The sequence below is a fragment of the Corvus hawaiiensis genome, chromosome 6 (genome assembly GCF_020740725.1).
Source record: "Corvus hawaiiensis isolate bCorHaw1 chromosome 6, bCorHaw1.pri.cur, whole genome shotgun sequence".
Classification (NCBI taxonomy): domain Eukaryota; kingdom Metazoa; phylum Chordata; class Aves; order Passeriformes; family Corvidae; genus Corvus; species Corvus hawaiiensis.
Genome location: NC_063218.1, coordinates 62001269 through 62018695, shown reverse-complemented (window position 1 = coordinate 62018695; position 17427 = coordinate 62001269). Strand labels below are relative to the sequence as shown.

Sequence of the window (17427 nt, the reverse complement as noted above, 5' to 3'; positions counted from 1 at the left end):
ATTGAATGGTAGGGAGTTTAGTCCAGGACACATTGTCTATGCTCCTATTCCCTCTCTTTAGGTTGGGTGAAGATGCTACTTTTTCTTAAAATGAATTTATTGTTTGTTACTTTGTTTGTAATTATATGTGATACTGACTTCTGATGAAAGCAAAATGTATCATATTTTTAAAGTATTCATATTTTTTTCAGTGGATGTGAATACTGGTTTTACTTTCATGTTATACCTTGCATTTAGTTGCTGCTTAAATACTGATTTAATTAATTTTTAATCTCCCTCCTCCTTCTCTCGAATTACAGCCAAGTGTATCTATGGAGGCAAAGTGCTAGCAGAAGGTCAACGAGTATTAACCAAGAGCTGCAGGGAATGTCGAGTAAGTTTCAGTTGCATAAACTTTTCCTGATTTTAAATGTATCTCTGGTGTTCAGAAGTGACAGTGTAAACTTAGTGCATTTCTTTAGGCTTCCTTCATGCAAATGTGACATCTGTTGTCTTGAAAAGGTGACCTTGAAGTCAGTGAAAGCCACAAATATGAAAACAAGGCAGGAATATGACCCTTGCGGGATAAGAAAAATATGGGCAAAATTATTTGGAAAGATGTTTTCTCTTATCTCTGCTTTCATGATCTTTAGGAAAAAAGTAACAGCATCTTGACCAAATGACTTGTTTCAGCCAAATTGCGAAAATTTGAAGCAACCTTCGTGTTATATTGTTTGAGTTACTCTGTATTTCCCCTAGTATTGTTTAAATTATATATAGCTCTTCTAATAGTTGAGGTAAATTACTGAGTATTGGAGCAGACTGAGGTCTTTCTTGGCAAATTCTTAACATTTGGACTATGACAGTATTTAAGAACACAGGTGAACGAAGGCTGTGTTAGATCCGTTCAGGGAGTGTTGGTGAATGTGCGTATAGGAAAAGATTACATTGATCGGGTTATTGTTGTGCTTGGAGCTGAGTGTACAGAGTAGCAATTTCATGTTCACTAATGGAAATGGACAATAACTGGCTGCAGATGTTGTGAAAACAGCTTGTTATGCAGAATTACTTTGCTATTGTTACCATTGAGCTGTATGGGGTGTTCAGCACTGCGTATACAAATACGTGGGCAAGGTCGTTGCCTTGGAAAGCAGACTAAGATGCCTGTTATTTATAATATGACATAGAATGTTTATTGGAGAGGGGGAGTACCTGTATGAAATGAGAACAGGAGTGTTTGCACATTAAAGTGAAACCAGAGAGAGTGACCTGAATTATGTCTGCGGAACTTCTCTGTGCTATAAATAAGGGCATTATATTCATCATTAGGGGTATGATAATACATTCATGAAGATTAACAGCAAATACCAACCATCAAATACCTGTCATTAGGAATGAGTAAAATAATGGAAACAGCTTTTGTATTTTGCTTATTGTAAAAGGAAAATGATATGGCAATGTTAATTACTGTAACATTGCAATTGGTATTTGCCTCTTAATGGACAGTATTGATAAATATTCAAAATGGCATCTGTGAATGTAACACCATAAAAAAATGTTTGATGCATGCCTTCAGAAAAATCCCAACAAACTGAAGTTCTTTCCACAGCTGTGCTTCAAGAAGATACTAAACCTCACTGTCCTGGGGAGAGTTTTTAAGAGGCTGCTTGCATCTGTTTCTGTGGGGTGTTGTGTCTCCATGCAGGAGGTTCATTCAATATGTCTTCAGCATGACCTCTTAATCTGACCTCAGTTAGGAATGCTCATTAGATGAAAGATGAATGGTGATGAGTCAAACTGTGGCTATGTCACTGTTTTCTGTCCTATGTAGACAAGGTGTCGTATGAATAAAGGAAGGACTTTGTCATAAGGGAGTACCATACCAAATTTAACATAATTTAATTTTCCAGACTTGAAAAACTGACATCAAGTTTCAAAAGCTGCTGATCCATGAAGGAATATGTTGGAGGGTACACATCTACCATCAGTGTAATAGTGTTGATAAAGATGACTTAAAAATCTTTGTAGAGGAGGATATATCTGTAAGTGGGGTAATGTCAAAAAGATTAAGTTGAAAGTTCACATTTCAATTTTTATTTGAAGATAGATTCCTTATTCTTTGCATAGGTACTGATACAACCTTAAGAGGCTTTTAACTTTCATAGTTTTTTCATCTAACAAAAATAGTACTACTACTGATGGATCCAGCTAGATTAAAGATTTTCTTTATCAGGCTGAGAGACCTTTTTTTAATTTTTGGAAACTAATCCAGAGTAAAAATATTTATGATGCATATTCTCTTAACCATAAGCACAGATGTTACTCATGAACAACCACTCCCAGCTGGAATCCTGCCCACAAACACTCTCTAGATGAATCTACAATGATAAAATGAGCACACCGGTATTTCTAACAATCACAGAACAGTCCAGATTGGAAGGGACCTCTGGAGGTCATCTTCTCCAACTCTCCTGCTTGAGCTGGGTTACCTGGAGCCAGTTGCCCAGGACCACGTCCAAATGGCTTTTGAATATCTCCAAGGATGGAGACTCCACAGCTTCCCTGGGCAGCCTCACACTGAGAGAGTGTTTCCTGATGTTCAGGTGGACCCTGCTGTGTTTCAGTTTGTGCCTGTGGGCCCTGGTCCTGTCAGTGGGCACCGCTGAGAAGAGCCTGGCTCCACCCTCTTCACGCTTTCCCTTTGGGTATTTTATGTGTCTGTAGGGTCCCCTCTGAGCCTTCTCCCCTTCAGGCTACAGTCCCAGCTCTCTCAGCCTTTCCTCCTGTGAGATGCTCCAGTCTATATATATGCTCATGGCCCAAGGCTGATCTCTCCCCAGCTGTTCCATCTCTGTCTTGTGGTGGGAAGGCCAGAAAATGCAAGTGTGTATGAACTTCTGGTAACTGCACCTTTTTGCATTCAAAAAGTGTTTGATTTTTTTGCTGGTTGGTTTGTTTAGGTTTGGTTTTTTTGTTTTTGTTTTTTTTTTTGTTTTTGTTTTTGGTTTTGGTTTTTGTTTTTGTTTCACCAGTATGGCGATGTGGGCCATGAAAAGTCAATGGAAATATTTTTATGACTTTTGTTGGAGTGAGAATTTGCAGTTGAGCAGCTGCCTGTGAATGACATGATGCCGTTCATAAACAGACGACATGCTTGACAGCAAAGGGTACAAAAATAAATGCCTCTTCATTAATGCTGGCAGCAGGCAGTCACACTGTGCCATACGAGATGGACAGGGCCCACAGCTTTCAGGAAGGTGGACTAAAAAGCTTTTTGTAAAATGTGAGGAATGAGACAACTCTTGGTTCTTAAATAAAATAATTAAGAACAATTTATTAAAAGAACAATCAGCAAAAAAAAATTCCAAGTACAAAACAATTACAAAGCCAAAAAAACCCCCGGGTCTGCAGTGATTAGAGACCTTGTTGGCCGAACTGGCTCGGAAGTCCCAAACCAGAGACCTTACAACACTGGGTGACTTCAGCTCGCCCAAAGTCTGAATGGTAAAATTGCCTTTTGAAAGAGGTAGAGGCCTGTACTCCCAGCACTTCACCACCAGCTAATCTGAGGTGAAAATGGCCCCTCTGATCTGGTGTCCAGCAGTTTTATAAAGTCTGGGTCCCGCCCATGACCGCCCAGTGTCCAGCCTCCATGGTCTTGGATGATTGGTGGTGTCTTGAGGTGAGGTAATCTCAGTCTGCTAATGGCTTGCTGTTGTCTAGGGGAAAAATTGTCATCGACTCCAAAGGTGGGAAAAGTCCTCATTAAAATTCCAGGTTGCCTCGGTGCTCAGTTGCCGGCCAACAGCCGCGTTCTAAAAATAGCTCCCTGCAGTTAGAAGGTCTCCTTTTTGGCAAAGCTTAACACTCACTCAAAACTTACAAAGGTTAGGAACACTTGGTAAAAGGTTTAAAACTGGGCTATAAGTATTTCAGAGAACTCTTAAAACCAGGGTAATTAACTTGGACACATGCAGGAATTAAGACATTGTGAGTTTTTACACTTTTTAGGGACTAAAGAGGGGACCAAACTTGTGGAACTTTATTAACAAGGGACTTTTAACGCGGAATTATATAAAACACTTTAATCAACTAATCAGGGGAGTAACTTTGGAACTTAATAACTGTCCAACTGGGTTGATGGGTAATTTGAATAAGCAATAATTAAGCAATTAACAATTAAAAGTTGAAAACACTTAATGTGCAAAGGCCAACACTCCATTTCATGTATGACATAAAGGTAAGGAATGATGTGCTTCTTAGAGTGACAACTAAGGCTGCTGTTTGAAACTTTGTCTTGAGAGACTGATTAATAACAGCTTGTTGTGCCTTAGGAATGATATTCCCAGGTGTGGTGCTCTCACTGAAACCATGTCTCTCTCGCTTCCCCTGGGTGGGATGGAGAGGAGAATTGGAGGCACAAAAGGTAAAGATCACAGGTTGAGAAAAGAACAGTTTACTGGAATCAGCAAGTAGATAAGAAAATAAACAATAACAGCAACAATACTGATGACAAAGGGTACAAGCAAGAGGTGGTCGATTCACAGGGAACAACAATACCTGACTGCTCCCTCTCCTACCCTACCACCCCCTCCTCAAGTTGAGGTGGTTATAGAATAACCTCCTGTCCTGGCCATGCCCCTCCTGGCTGCTGCAGAGATCAACCCTGGCTGAAACCAGGGCACAGCTAAATTCAGACAGGAAAAAAGCCCCACCAAAATAGCCTTATCTGAAATCTTGCTATTAATTTTCAAAGCCAGTCATGTGAGATGAGCTGTTTGTTGTTCAGATTTTCACTGCATGTCACTGATTAAGTTTAAATCCAATCCTTTTTTTATGTACTTACCTTTGTAATTACAAGAAATTTAATTATCTTGTTGTAAATTTTTGACTCCAGATCTCATTCTTGTGGATTGTATGTCACAACTGAAGCCTGATATATTTATTCCAGAAAAAAAAAGTCTTTTTGACATCTATTTCTGTTCACATTCTATGACTGCTACATATGTGAATTGAATACAAAAAGGAGCAATTTTGCTAAGGCTGCCTGAAGCCATAGTTCTGAAGTGTGAACTCTTCTTATCTCAGTGGATAAAATCTGAAATCTGATGATGATAATTCTTATAATTGGATCTGTACTAGTTTATAACAAATTGATTTTAACCCAACATGGAAATGTTTTAATTGTTTTAAAACTTAATTACAAATAAGTTTAATTTGTTTTCCCAAGATGCAAATGCTGCAGAAAATAGGAAACGTAGGGAAATAAAATCTTACTGTTGTTAAATTAATGGAATTCTCAATTTGTGTTCTTTTATCTCCTTGTGAGTCACTAAAGAAGCTGTGAGCTTGGATTAAATTTGTCTTTAGCTTTTTGACTCATCCTGACACTCATTTGACTTTCATACCATTTCTTGCCATGTTTTTTTGGCCAGATTTTTTGTCAGTCAACACTTTTTGTCCGTATGCTGACGTCATTTACTCTTTCTGCTGTAATTGTCCTGTCTGAGCTTAAATAGGCAATGAGTTACAGCCAGAGCTATTCTAGCTGGTTGGTTGATAACGTGATAGTAAATGATGGCTTGGTGTCTGGTTCTTTTATCACCTTTGATACTGCAGTTGCACAGGCAACCGTGGGGGATTCCTCCCTTTCCTTTGTGGAAGTGAGATCAGGAGGAGACCTAATGCCTCCATTAACTTCACTGTTCTTTGTGGGCACTTGCTCTGATGATGTGTGCTTTCCATGCTGCTGTAGGGAGCTGCTTTTTCTTACAAAAAATAAGAAAAGCAGATGCCTGTGGGGATTTTTTTTTAGCATTATTTTTCATGACAGCAGCTGATGCAACTTGCCAGTAAAGGCAATTGGCCCTGCTTAGCCTTAAGATTGTAGTGTCAAGGGCAGTGGCTGCGCAGAATGGTCAGATTTGCATTCCCTGGGTTGGCTTCACTTCTCAGCTGTAAGTCTTGTAGGCTGCTGGGCACTCCAGGCACATAACTTGTGCCTTGTAGACTCAGCAGGCATTTCCTAAGTCTGTAGGGCAGTTTGATGCTGTGAGAACTCCTTCTGGAGCCTGGAGGGACATAGCTGAACTGGTGTGGTGAGGCAAAGCGGCAAGGCTGATTATCAGCAAAGGTTTTACCTCTGCTGTTTCTGGCACCTGAGCCGGTGCTTCGGCATGGTGTGGCACAGTGTAGTGTAGATAGGAAAGCAAGCTTATACACTGAGGTGTTTCTTCATACAGGGTGGACTCACAGGTAATTTCTCCTCAGATTATGAGAATGATGGCTTTAATAAAGTTTTGTCTATTTTTTGGTATTGGTTTTCCTCTGCTTTCCTAGACCTGGGTGTGTTTGGATCATATTTTTAAACTTGTCTCTGCCATCATGATAGCTGGAAAATGAAATTTCTTTGTTTGAGGAAAGCAGAAATTGTTACTCCATCTTTTCATTCCATGATCAGAGATGTAATGAAAAATATTTTGGGAGGAGTGGGGACAAGACTAACGTTAAAAAGGTGTTTTGGCAACATAGCAGGCTGCCTGCTTTCTTAGTGGAGTTTCACAGCTTGGAAAATGAGATTACTCAGGTGTGGACAGTCCTGTGGGGTAGTTACTGTAGTTCCTACTGAGCAAAAATCCTAGTTCTTAATTTCTGCTCCACTTGCCAGTTCTCAGTGATGGCATAGCTGCAGAAGGGGTGCTGAAGTGCTGAACAAGTAAATTATGGTATGAAAAAGGCTAGAGGGGGGGATAAGGTAAAAGAGGAGGCTATTTTGGGACAGGATTTTAAGAAACAAGGAACTAAAGAGCTGGAGAGCTGTTTGGTCTGGAGATATAGTGAGGCTGATCTGCTGGGTGGGAAGAAGATGGAGTAAAATTTGGTGCAAAAATCTCCCCATGAACGCTCTATGTCTAGGATTATAGAAAATTTCTACCAGCTTCTAGCCCTCATATCACAGTCTTATTCTAAATCTAGAAATCAAAATCACAGAAATATCTTTAGCTTGGTTTTGCACAGCAGTTTCTATAGGGATATCTCAAGATGAGCTTTCTTCTTTGAAGGACCTAATTTTGGAAATTAGGTGATCAGTAATTCTAAACAACAGACTCTTGTAATTGGACATGACAGAACAACACAACACTTGAAAATACTGGTCTTGCTGTGTATATTGGCGTTGAATAACTTGTCAGCGAAGTATGTAGACTGTGAAATAAGAGGAATAAAGCTCAGACTTGCAGAAAGCAGGAAGATTGTCTTTAACTTGGAATGAAATTCTTTAATTCCTTCAAATACTCAGAAAGAAGACAACTATACTTTGAGACTACATATTTGGTAAAACTAGAATAGAATTTTGAGCTGAAGTGCCTTGTAATCGTTTTATTTTGATGCTGAGCAGAGAAATGCACCACAGTAGATTACTCTAGATTTGACATTATGGTGGAACAAATGAATTTAACTTGCTTCTTGCTAGTTTACCAGTGTTGTCACTGGAAATTACTAGTGCTGTAGATGGAAAAGTATGTGATCCTTGCCACTGCATGTGTTTTCACCAATGTAATTTTAAAAAAAATGTTGTTTATTTTCAGAATGGAGTTTTAGTAAAAGTAGCGGAGACTTGTCCAGCGCTGAACTGCTCAGAAAAAGATCACGTTCTTCCAGAGAACCAGTGTTGCAGTGTTTGTAGAGGTAAGCCAGCTTGTAAGGAATATAAGTTGTTGGTTCAAGAGGGGATACATTGAAAGGAACAATTCCTTTGTAATACTAAGTACCTCTGTAAGCCTGATTCTAAAACCAGTCTGTGATACTCCTTTGGTTAGAAGACTTACCAGATACAAAGCTGTAATTGCTCTGAATTAGAGAGGAGGAGGGAGAAAAGGAAGAGCTGGGGGAGAAAGGGACCAATATCTCCTAAAAATTCCTATTAAAAGGATGCTATATTTGAAAAAGAAATATATTTTGTTGCTTAAACTTGCAACTGCAGGGTTTTGAAAATGTGTTTTTAAGGTCTCTATTTTAAAATTGCAAAAATAACGTTAAAATTCTAGTTTGATAGATATTAGGAGGTTGATTTAGATTTGAGCACTCTGAGGACTAATTTATGAATTAAGATGGACAGTAAAATAATACCAGTGCAAAACAAAAATTAAAAAATTAACCCTGGAGCCCAGAACCCCATTTTTCCTCCTTCCAATGGGATGTTGAGATGGAGGTTCCTCTTGCTTGTTTCGTTTCAGCCCCGTGAGTCCTGGTTGTAGGCTGGACCAGACTGAGCAGGCCATAGCTAAAATCTTAGTTGAGGAAATCCTCTTACATGAGAAATGTGCAGGTATCACAAGGTTAAGAAACTTGAACGAGCTTTCTTCTTAAAACGTGTTCTGATCAGTGAATTGCTGAGTGAATAATCATTCCCTATGTATTGTATCTCTGTTCCTCATCTCTCCCTTGGTGCTGGGTCTCAGCTGAGCTTAAGGGGAGCCTGGTGTCTCGGGACTCACATCTCATCTGCCTTTAGTGATGCACCTCAGAGGTGTGCCAAGAGGTGTGCCAAATGAGCATCAGACATTTGCAGGCTTAGATGGTTATTGAGGTCTGCTGAATATTTGTCTTGCCTGCATATAAATTCCTCCAGTGCCATTGCAGATGGCGATGAAGGGGATCTGAATCTCTCCCTCTGCCAGTAAATATTAATTAGTAGATACGCATGGTTAAATATTTACTTAGGCCTTGAACTTGAAAACACATGCATGTGGTTGCAGGGACCAGCACGTTCGAGACTGCCTGTTGGGTCATGGTCTAAGAATATACACATTAATGTTTTTTAGTAGTTTCTAGAAACATCTGCAACTATTTAAGCAAACAGTAAATGTTGCTTCTCTGCCCCTCAGAGGGCTGGATGTCTTAATGATACTTCTTAACAGATGGCCCAGTTTGATGTAGTGCAGTACTGAAAAAAAAATATTCATTACTTAAAAGGATTAGAAATACGAAAGCTTCAAAGTTGATGGAAGATAAGTTCCGTAATTATTCACTTCCATATTATTGTTAGTGATAGGTACTCTTTTTAGATATTCATCCTCAAACTGACTTCATTATTTATAAGATGAATATTTATATTTATGTGATGGTCTCTAGAAGCAAGGGAAGGAATTGTATTTTTCCTTCCTCAGAATTCTGGTACATGATGCTTTCAATTTGAGACATTAAACCCCCACTTCACTTCTGCTTTACTGGACTGCTAAAACAGTACCACCTCCTTTTGTACTTCATCATTGCTTTTTAAAATTCTTTTGAAAATGACACCTAAAGGTATGATTAATTTTGTCAACTTTACAAAGGCATAAATTCAATTTAGCACTCCTAAGTTGCTTTTTATATCTTGAAGTAGAATATATGCTGCTTGACACTTTTGCTTCAGTTGCATGCAACCCAAAGTGGTAGTATATAATTTTATCATGTGCTGTTGTTAAAAATGGATATTTATTAAGAATTCCATATTTATTATGGGTTTTATCAAGCAAACAGGTGCTCTCTGATATGGCAAGCAGGCCACAGTTTCTGATCCTGTAATGTGCCAGCATATCCTTTACTGGGAAAGGATAGGCTGCTTCTCTTGTTTGCAGAAATGACTTCTTTCAGAGACTATATTCAGCTTTTTTTTTGTCCAAGCCAAAGTAGTTAGGAAGGCATAGTGTAATAATTGCTGGCCTGAATAAGCAAAATTATTTGTTGGAAGGCCACATGGATCATTTGCACATCATATGCAAATTTCACATCGTATGTATGATGATGCAGATAATTCATTGCATTAGCCCTTAGCTAAGCCTTAAGTTACTCAGCAGAATATTTAGTAAGCATTTACTAGCAATGTTAAGTGAGAACATTATTTCTGTGTTAAGTTTATCAGTGCATGTTAGTGACTGGTAGGTTCTGGGCTTTTATCAGTTTGTGTTGTCTGTAGTATTTGTAGTTGTGGGAACAGAAGACTTCTACTGAATTTCATGTTCTGTAGAGTTATAGAATATATTTGCTGAATTGAGCAAGGGTGACAGGTTTGCATCTTGTGCTTTTCTAGCTGCAGCAAAGGAATTTCCATTTAATGAAAGGATAAATATGAAGGGATCAACAGAAGTAAAAAAAAAGCCCACAGAGAAACACAAAATCTTCATGGTGCTGTGGTATGAGACTGTACCCTCCTCAGCAATCTCTGTGGTACTTACTGCAATAGTAGCTAAGTGCCATAGGTTATGCAGGGTAAAACATAAATCTGTGGTGTTTATGGAGATGGAAGCTGTGAGCCAGCAAAGAACAGAGTTGAATACTGTTATGTACAGAGCTGGTGGGCTTCCTAGATAGTCATTATTGTTTGTAAATGGTAGGAAAAATAAAGACAGCAAATAATGCCTGGTCTTGTTTATGTTTGCTACATGAGTTTATAGTGCAGCAAAAGGTAATAGTATATTGCTAAGAGGCAATTTCTAGATTTCAGGGAGATGATTGTGTGAGGTGTACAGCAAGGTGAGAGTAGTATGGAAGAGCTCTGCTTTAAAATGACAGCTTATTTTTGTGATTTGAAGTACTGAATGCATAAATGGGCCTCTCCACATCTGTATATGGGAACTATCCTTGGCTGTTATGTAGAGTATACCCAGTTTTTCCTTTCATCTGTGGGCTTTAATATAAATGTCTGCTTAAACTATATGGCTGCTTTATACTTTCCAGCAGGACAATGTGGTGTTATTAAACTGTCTTTTAGGCTTACAGAAAATTTAGTTAATTTTCAAGTTTCACAAAGAATCATTGTGTCACAAAATAACGTGTTTTACTACTTCTGAGAATCACTCATTTTTCTTACAGCATGCCTGCTACATTTTTTATAGCCCAGGGACAAATCTAATACAAAAAATAGTGTCCTGAGAGTGTTTTATTGTTCCCTTTAGCTGTTTTTCTCCTTGCCAAAGATAGTGTATAATTTTGAAAGAGTGGATTTTTTTTCTCTTTTGCATGAGTCATTCAAATAAAATTTCATGAGAGAATTTTCATGTTGTTCTGCTCACAACATTTAAATATGTAAAAATAGCCTTAACAGCCTTAGCAACTTCAGATGTGCTCCTCTTAAAAGAAAGAGTGTGATGAAATAATGAAGTAGTGAGAGCGGTTTTGTTTCTAGAGAAAATAATTATTTGCTGTTCTGCAGTATGGTGGGACTGATGGATTTAGATTGACTGCTGACACGCATTAGGAGGAAAGGGAGACTCTTACTGATGAGGTGAAGCATACATTTTACAGCAGGGAGCAGCATTTAAATCTAAAAATGGGGCTTCTGCCTCCCTTCTTTGTGCTGCTTTGCTTTGTTTTGTTTTGGGGAGGTTTGTAGTTGTTCAGTTAGAGGGTGAGAAGGCTCCTCAGTTGTGTATGTTTCTCATCTCTTCCCGCCCGGCTGTGAAACTCAGATTTGACTCTTCAGAAATTGAATTTTTCCCATTTGTTGCTGTAAGGTTGGAGTTATTTCAAGCTTTTTGATTTATTAAGATTTAATGGCAGTTGATAAATATTAATTAGTTTATTTCTAAACATAGTTGTAGCATTACTTAGGATTTAGAAGAGCTTTCTATCTGAAAAAAGAAGAAATCTTTTTAAGCTTGTTAGTCTGTGTAGTTACCATTATTCTATTGCACGCAGATAAGCACTGTGTAATAAGCTCTGCATTCATAGAGCAGCTTGAAAGAGTGTAAGAAGTTGCTGTTTTATGTCAGACCACTGAGTTCTGGGACCACAGTCTCTGAAGGTGTAAAAGCTGCTGCTCAAAGTGCTGCTTTGCACATGACTCCTTAAAAACTGATTCAGATCATGGAAAGGCGTAATTGGTAATGCAAATTTTAAGACTCTTCTATGACTTGGCCCTCATATTTACCTTACATATTTATATTGTAACTGTGGGGTTAAACCCTAACAGTAGAAAAGATTTTGAGGTTGAAACTACCTTGGACTTTTGAACATTGCTGGTGCATTTTAACAGAAGCATTATGACAGTTTTTGGGGTTTTTAAAGAAATCTGTAAATGTGAGACAGTGAAATGAAGGATATCTTTTTGAACAGCAAGAAAACAGGAGTTTTACAGTTTTTGATGTGAACAGCTAAGGCTTTTGTAAGAAGTATAGAAAACAGTACAGAAGTTACAAGGAAACCCTCAGAAACAAGGAGAGGAGCATTAGTGTTGGCCGTAAAAAAAGTAAGAAGAGAGAAGGATCTAAAATGTATTGATTGCAGCTGTAGTCTTGAATGAGTTCTTGCATTTTACAATCAATAATTAAGCCAAATTACCAAATATGTTAGGTATGTAAAAAACTGGATGATAGCACAGAACAGCTTAGCATGCTGCTCTGCAGAAGTAGATTCTGGTAACCACAGCTTGGAAGATGTTGCTTGGAAAAATAAAAGTAATGTTCAGGTGTCCCAAAATGGAATAAATTTTTAATTTGAGATATCTGACTTGGGGTCACCAAGGCCTAGCCAGTTGTTCTGTGCCAGTTCCTGATGCTGCAGAAGTGATAGTTTTATGGCTGCTAGCATGTGTCTGGTACTTTTCCTAATTGTCTTAGTACATTTAATAATGGTCATTCTGTAGTCAGAATGAAGGAGTAGAAGGAAACCTGTATTTCTTAAGAAAAAGATGGAGCAAACATTTCAGCAGCCTTGATAAAGGAAGAGAGTAATGTTATCAGAAGTGTTTGGGGAACGAACAGAGGTCATCAGGCCCATCAAGAATCTGAACACACTCTTCAATATTTAATTCCCCTGGTAGTATCTAATTGTGTTTTGGATGACTTTGAAGGGCTGTTGCACACGTTTGATTGTGTGTGTAGGCGCAGGGAAAATGGTTCCTGGCATCTGTTCTGAATGCATTCATCTGTAATTTTAATTCATACTTTCCTTTTCATCTGTGCTGGCCTGAAATTAGTTAAGATTATCAGAACTGTTTAAGATTTTCTGTGGTTTTGTTAAATCCTCTCCAATTGCCTGCTTGCTGAGATGTGATGATTCCATTTTAAGCCATTTCTTATATTTAGAGAGGAGCTGATTGTCTCAGATAAGACTGCTGAATATTCTGAATGAATTGTTATTTTGGCTGGACAATGGGGATGCATGCCCTCTGCTATCTCCCACCCATCTGAAATGTAGAGATCCCACTGCAAAATCAGTGGGTGGTTTTGGCATCTCTGTAGGTATCTTTAAGGAATCCTATGATCCATTTCACACCAAAGAATTAATAAAAATCAGATATTTAGCTCCAAAGCTCCAGATGGGAGAATGGAGACCAATGTCTAAGAAATCCAAGAGCCACACTTTCTTGATATGCATCTTTTGGCTCTTTTGAACTGCTAATTTTGCATTTTTGCTGCAAACAAACAAACAAAAAAAGTACTTCGAGAAACCTCTGATCCAAGCAGCGGTATGCTTTTTCTGACAGAGGCACGGTGAACCCCTGCTCTTCTGTTCTATCAAGTACTTTTTTTTTCCTGGTGTTTAACCTTAAATTACAGTTGTTTTGTAAAAGCTTGGTAACATAAAATGTTGTAGCACCATGCGCGCTCTTAAAGGGAATGGCTTCCACTATCCACTTACAGAGGTATTGAAGAAGTTTGCTGAAATGCTATGGGAAAGTAAAGTGGAGTCACTTCTAGACAGCAATTTTAACAGATAGGGAACAGTTTCACAGGTCTTTTATAATAATAAATGCCAAGGCAATCTAGAGATGTAGTAGATGTTCTGTGATTGTGCATTCCTAATAACAGGAGAAACATGGAATGTCCTTTAGAGCCTTTATTTTCTCAAGTTACAGAACTGGAGTGTTACTTTTAAAATTTAATTTAAAAAATCAAATATTAAAATTAATTATTCAGATATTAAAACTATTATTTAAATAAAAATATATATTAAAATAATTATTAAAAAATTCTAATTTAATGCTCTTTTAATAGCCTTCAAGCTTGGAAACCTGATTCTGGATGGAGGCTGTTCGCGTTTGAGTTGATAAAGGGCACTAAAGCAATGAAGGTTTTTCCAGAGAATTTTTATAAAACAGGTGACAGCTCTAGTGGCAAAAAATGGATAGCTAGGGTATCCATCATATTTACTGATGAATTTCAGAGGTGGAAAATAAACAATGAAGGATTCACAGGGCTGTGATGTGATATCGAAAATTAATCATTGGCTTGTACTTGGGAAAAAGTGCTGTTAGAGAAGAGTGGTTGATCTGGGACTTGGGACTTGTGATGACAGTTAACTCTGAGAAGCCATCGATTTGGCTAATTGGAAGTCTTAAATTTGCCATGAGCTGATCATAACATAAAACCTTGACTCACTGGGATAAAAAGAGCCTAGAAACATAGAATTTTGGTGCAGGAAGTTGTACCAGCACTCTTGTAACTAAAACATGCTGAGAAAGATGAAATATTTTTAATAGGTTTGGATGAGAGGGAAATAGAAATAAATATAAACAAAATACCCTGAGACAGAGCAATAATCCATGTGATACTTTCAAACTTGCCTGGCTTAATACACCGATCTGTTACAGAAGTTCTGACCCAATAATAATCAAATCAAATCAAGCTCATACTCTGCGTGAGCTCAAAGGAGAATTATTATTCTAAAGAAGCAGGAAACAGACTAGGATGTCATAGTCTTAGGGGAAACAGTGACAAAGAAAATATTATAAAACTTGTTGTCTCTTGGATGTTATCTGGAATGCTGGTAGAATAGTAATCCTGAGTGGAGAGCATAAATTAGATGCTGGATGGATAAGTCTGAGGAGATGGGTTCCAGTGTTTAGTTTCAATTATAGTTATAAAGGCAAAAAAGAGAAGTCAAATATTGTGATTGCATAAATGGCTAAAGGCAGTGTATTGGCACCCTGTTTTACCAGTCTAAAAGGTACCTGGGCTTGACAAGGCTGAATCTGGAATACCCAAGTTGTTTTTATCAGACTGTGAAATGAGTAAAGACTAGAAGGGATAACTGAAATTTTCATTAAGGGAATTGGTTCTTTCTCCCAAGCTGGATTACAATGAAAGAAGGAGTCAACTGAGCACAAGGAACATACCTTGCCTGGTAATAAAATTAACTTGAAGTGTAAAATTGGATGTTGACACTGCGAGTGTCCTTCTTGCTAACAGGTGTTAACATTTGAAAAAAATTACCTCAGAACTCAACATTAGATGATCAGATGCATAAATTTGGAGTGCAATAAACCGACACAACCCGAGTGTTAAATTAGTAGACAACTAAAGTGTGTATGTAAAAACAAATTAAAATAGGACATCAAAGCAAGGGGTATGAACAGAGACCTGGATCTGGCATTTAGATGTTCAAAGTCTGGGTCGTGTTTATCTTAGCTGTTTTTAGGGGATGTTAGGAAGTTTATGATCAATGAACTAAAACTTTTAGTTTGCTTCTTTATGACCATGCAGAACTGGCAGAAACTCTTCTTGTATTCAGATAAGCACAAGTTGTAATGCCAATAGATGATGGTATGCCTGGGTTTCTGCTTTTCCTCCTTCCAGGACAGAAAATGGAGACAAAATAGGAATTACCAAAATGACTGCTTATATATCTCAGACAAATAGAAATTGACTCTTGGATAATAATAGAGAAAATCCATAAAACATACACCAGTGGGGGGAGGAAAAAATTCTGTTGTCAGATTCTGTAAGTTATTTCTTAACTTCCAGTGGAGTACCTTTAAGAGATGAAGTTACAGTTACTTTTGCTTTAGACTTAAGCAGAGAAAGATGTTGACATGTCTCTGAGAAATATTGAAAATCAGAAAGAAAGAACTTCAGGCACTTGTACCTTTACAGAAGGAAGTGGGAAAGTTCATCCTGTTTTTAGAAATGACTCTATGGAATAAAAGACTCTGTTCACAAAGAAACTACTGAGAATTTGTGTGAAGGGAAAAGGAGACATTAATAAAAATTCTTCGTGATAGAACATGATGCATGGAATAATTATAAACTGTAGAAACAATCAAGCTGGTTTTGGATGACAGAATTACAAGGCAGTGTATGAGGTTGCTTTGACTACCAGTTCAGTTTTGTGCAGTGTCTCATTTTGGTCTACTAAAAGCACATGTGCTTATGTATAGTAAGAGGATTTTTTTTTTTTTTTTTTTTTTTTTTTTTTTTTAATGTTCCGCTTCGTTGTCCTTGTGATGTAAGTTAGCATTGCACTTCCTGACAGTCAGAGACTTAATGCTACGTGGGTTCAGTAGAACACTAATGAATTGTTGTTGCTTCCTGCTTTGGAGTTTCTTTTCTTCTGAATAAAACTAGTCATACAAATATCTTTTTGAAGAAAATGTCTTTTCTGAGAATGAATTGATGGAGAAATCCAAAAAGCCTGTATGCACCAATGAGGTTTAAGGAGAGAATTTGGAATGTGAAATGCCGAAGTTTTTGAGTGATACAGTGAATGCAAATATCTGAATATCTGAACTAAACATGTTTTAAAACTCTGTTGCATGTTTCTTGTATTTTAGGCCATAACTTCTGTGCAGAGGGACACAGGTGTGGTGAAAATTCAGAGTGCAAAAACTGGAACACAAAAGCTACTTGTGAATGCAAGAATGGTTATCTCTCTGTCCAAGGAGACTCTGCATATTGTGAAGGTAAACAAAATATTCAAAGACTGGTTCCCTGAACACCTTACTCAAAAACATAATATGAAATAAATGGTAGGTGAATGAATTTCATTGCAAAGTTCAGTTTCATGGTGGTGAATATCACAGGGACCTTTTTTGTTCATAAATGTGGACTGAAGATTACAAGTGGTGCTGGGCCACCCTGTCTATAGGTATATTTCATTGTTGCAGTTGTGTCTTTGCACACCACGGTCACGCTGTCAGGACAATTTTTAAAACACTGTTTTTCAGGCAGTAGCACCTGCCTTCTAAAATGCTTTTTAGAGAACAGTGATGTTATAAGATGCATTAATTTAGGAAGTGGAAATTCTGCAGGCATTTGTGAGAACGGTAAGTGTGAAGGAGTACAGAGGCTCGGATATAAAAATGATGACCTGCAGTCCTTCCTGAAGTACTTCTGTGGGACAGGTACTTTACTGAAATGGTTTTCCTATGATACGTAGGAGACCTATTTCTGAGAAGATTGTAGCTGAGGTAGTTCTGTTCATGTGTTATGCCATCACAGGAATGAATGCAGTGGGGTATTATTCTTCTTTTTGTTTCTCTGTTTTCTAGAGCTTGTTATTCAGAGCTGTGATGTACTTCTTAAAAAGTAAATTGATGATTCAATATATACCACATTCCTTCCTGCCTTTGGATTGTGGGTTGTTTTTTTTTTTTTAATACCCTTGTATGTCAGGCTGCAATATTAAATCTTTTGACCATCATAGGAAGTTTTTGAACTGCTCTGTAAAAAATATTTCCCTAGATTG

The 17427-nt window shown here is 37.8% G+C and overlaps 1 protein-coding gene across 3 annotated transcripts in view; it reads left to right on the top strand.

Annotated features, from left to right (window-relative positions):
• The window catches only part of NELL1 (neural EGFL like 1), a 293487-nt gene that overhangs the window by 78797 nt on the left and 197263 nt on the right, over positions 1 to 17427 (top strand). For all 3 annotated transcript variants that reach the window (XM_048307246.1, XM_048307245.1, XM_048307244.1), the window contains exons 10-12: positions 300 to 373; positions 7566 to 7665; positions 16514 to 16642. In XM_048307246.1, the coding sequence (XP_048163203.1) occupies positions 300 to 373; positions 7566 to 7665; positions 16514 to 16642 (303 nt within the window). The remainder of the gene's footprint in view (positions 1 to 299; positions 374 to 7565; positions 7666 to 16513; positions 16643 to 17427) is intronic.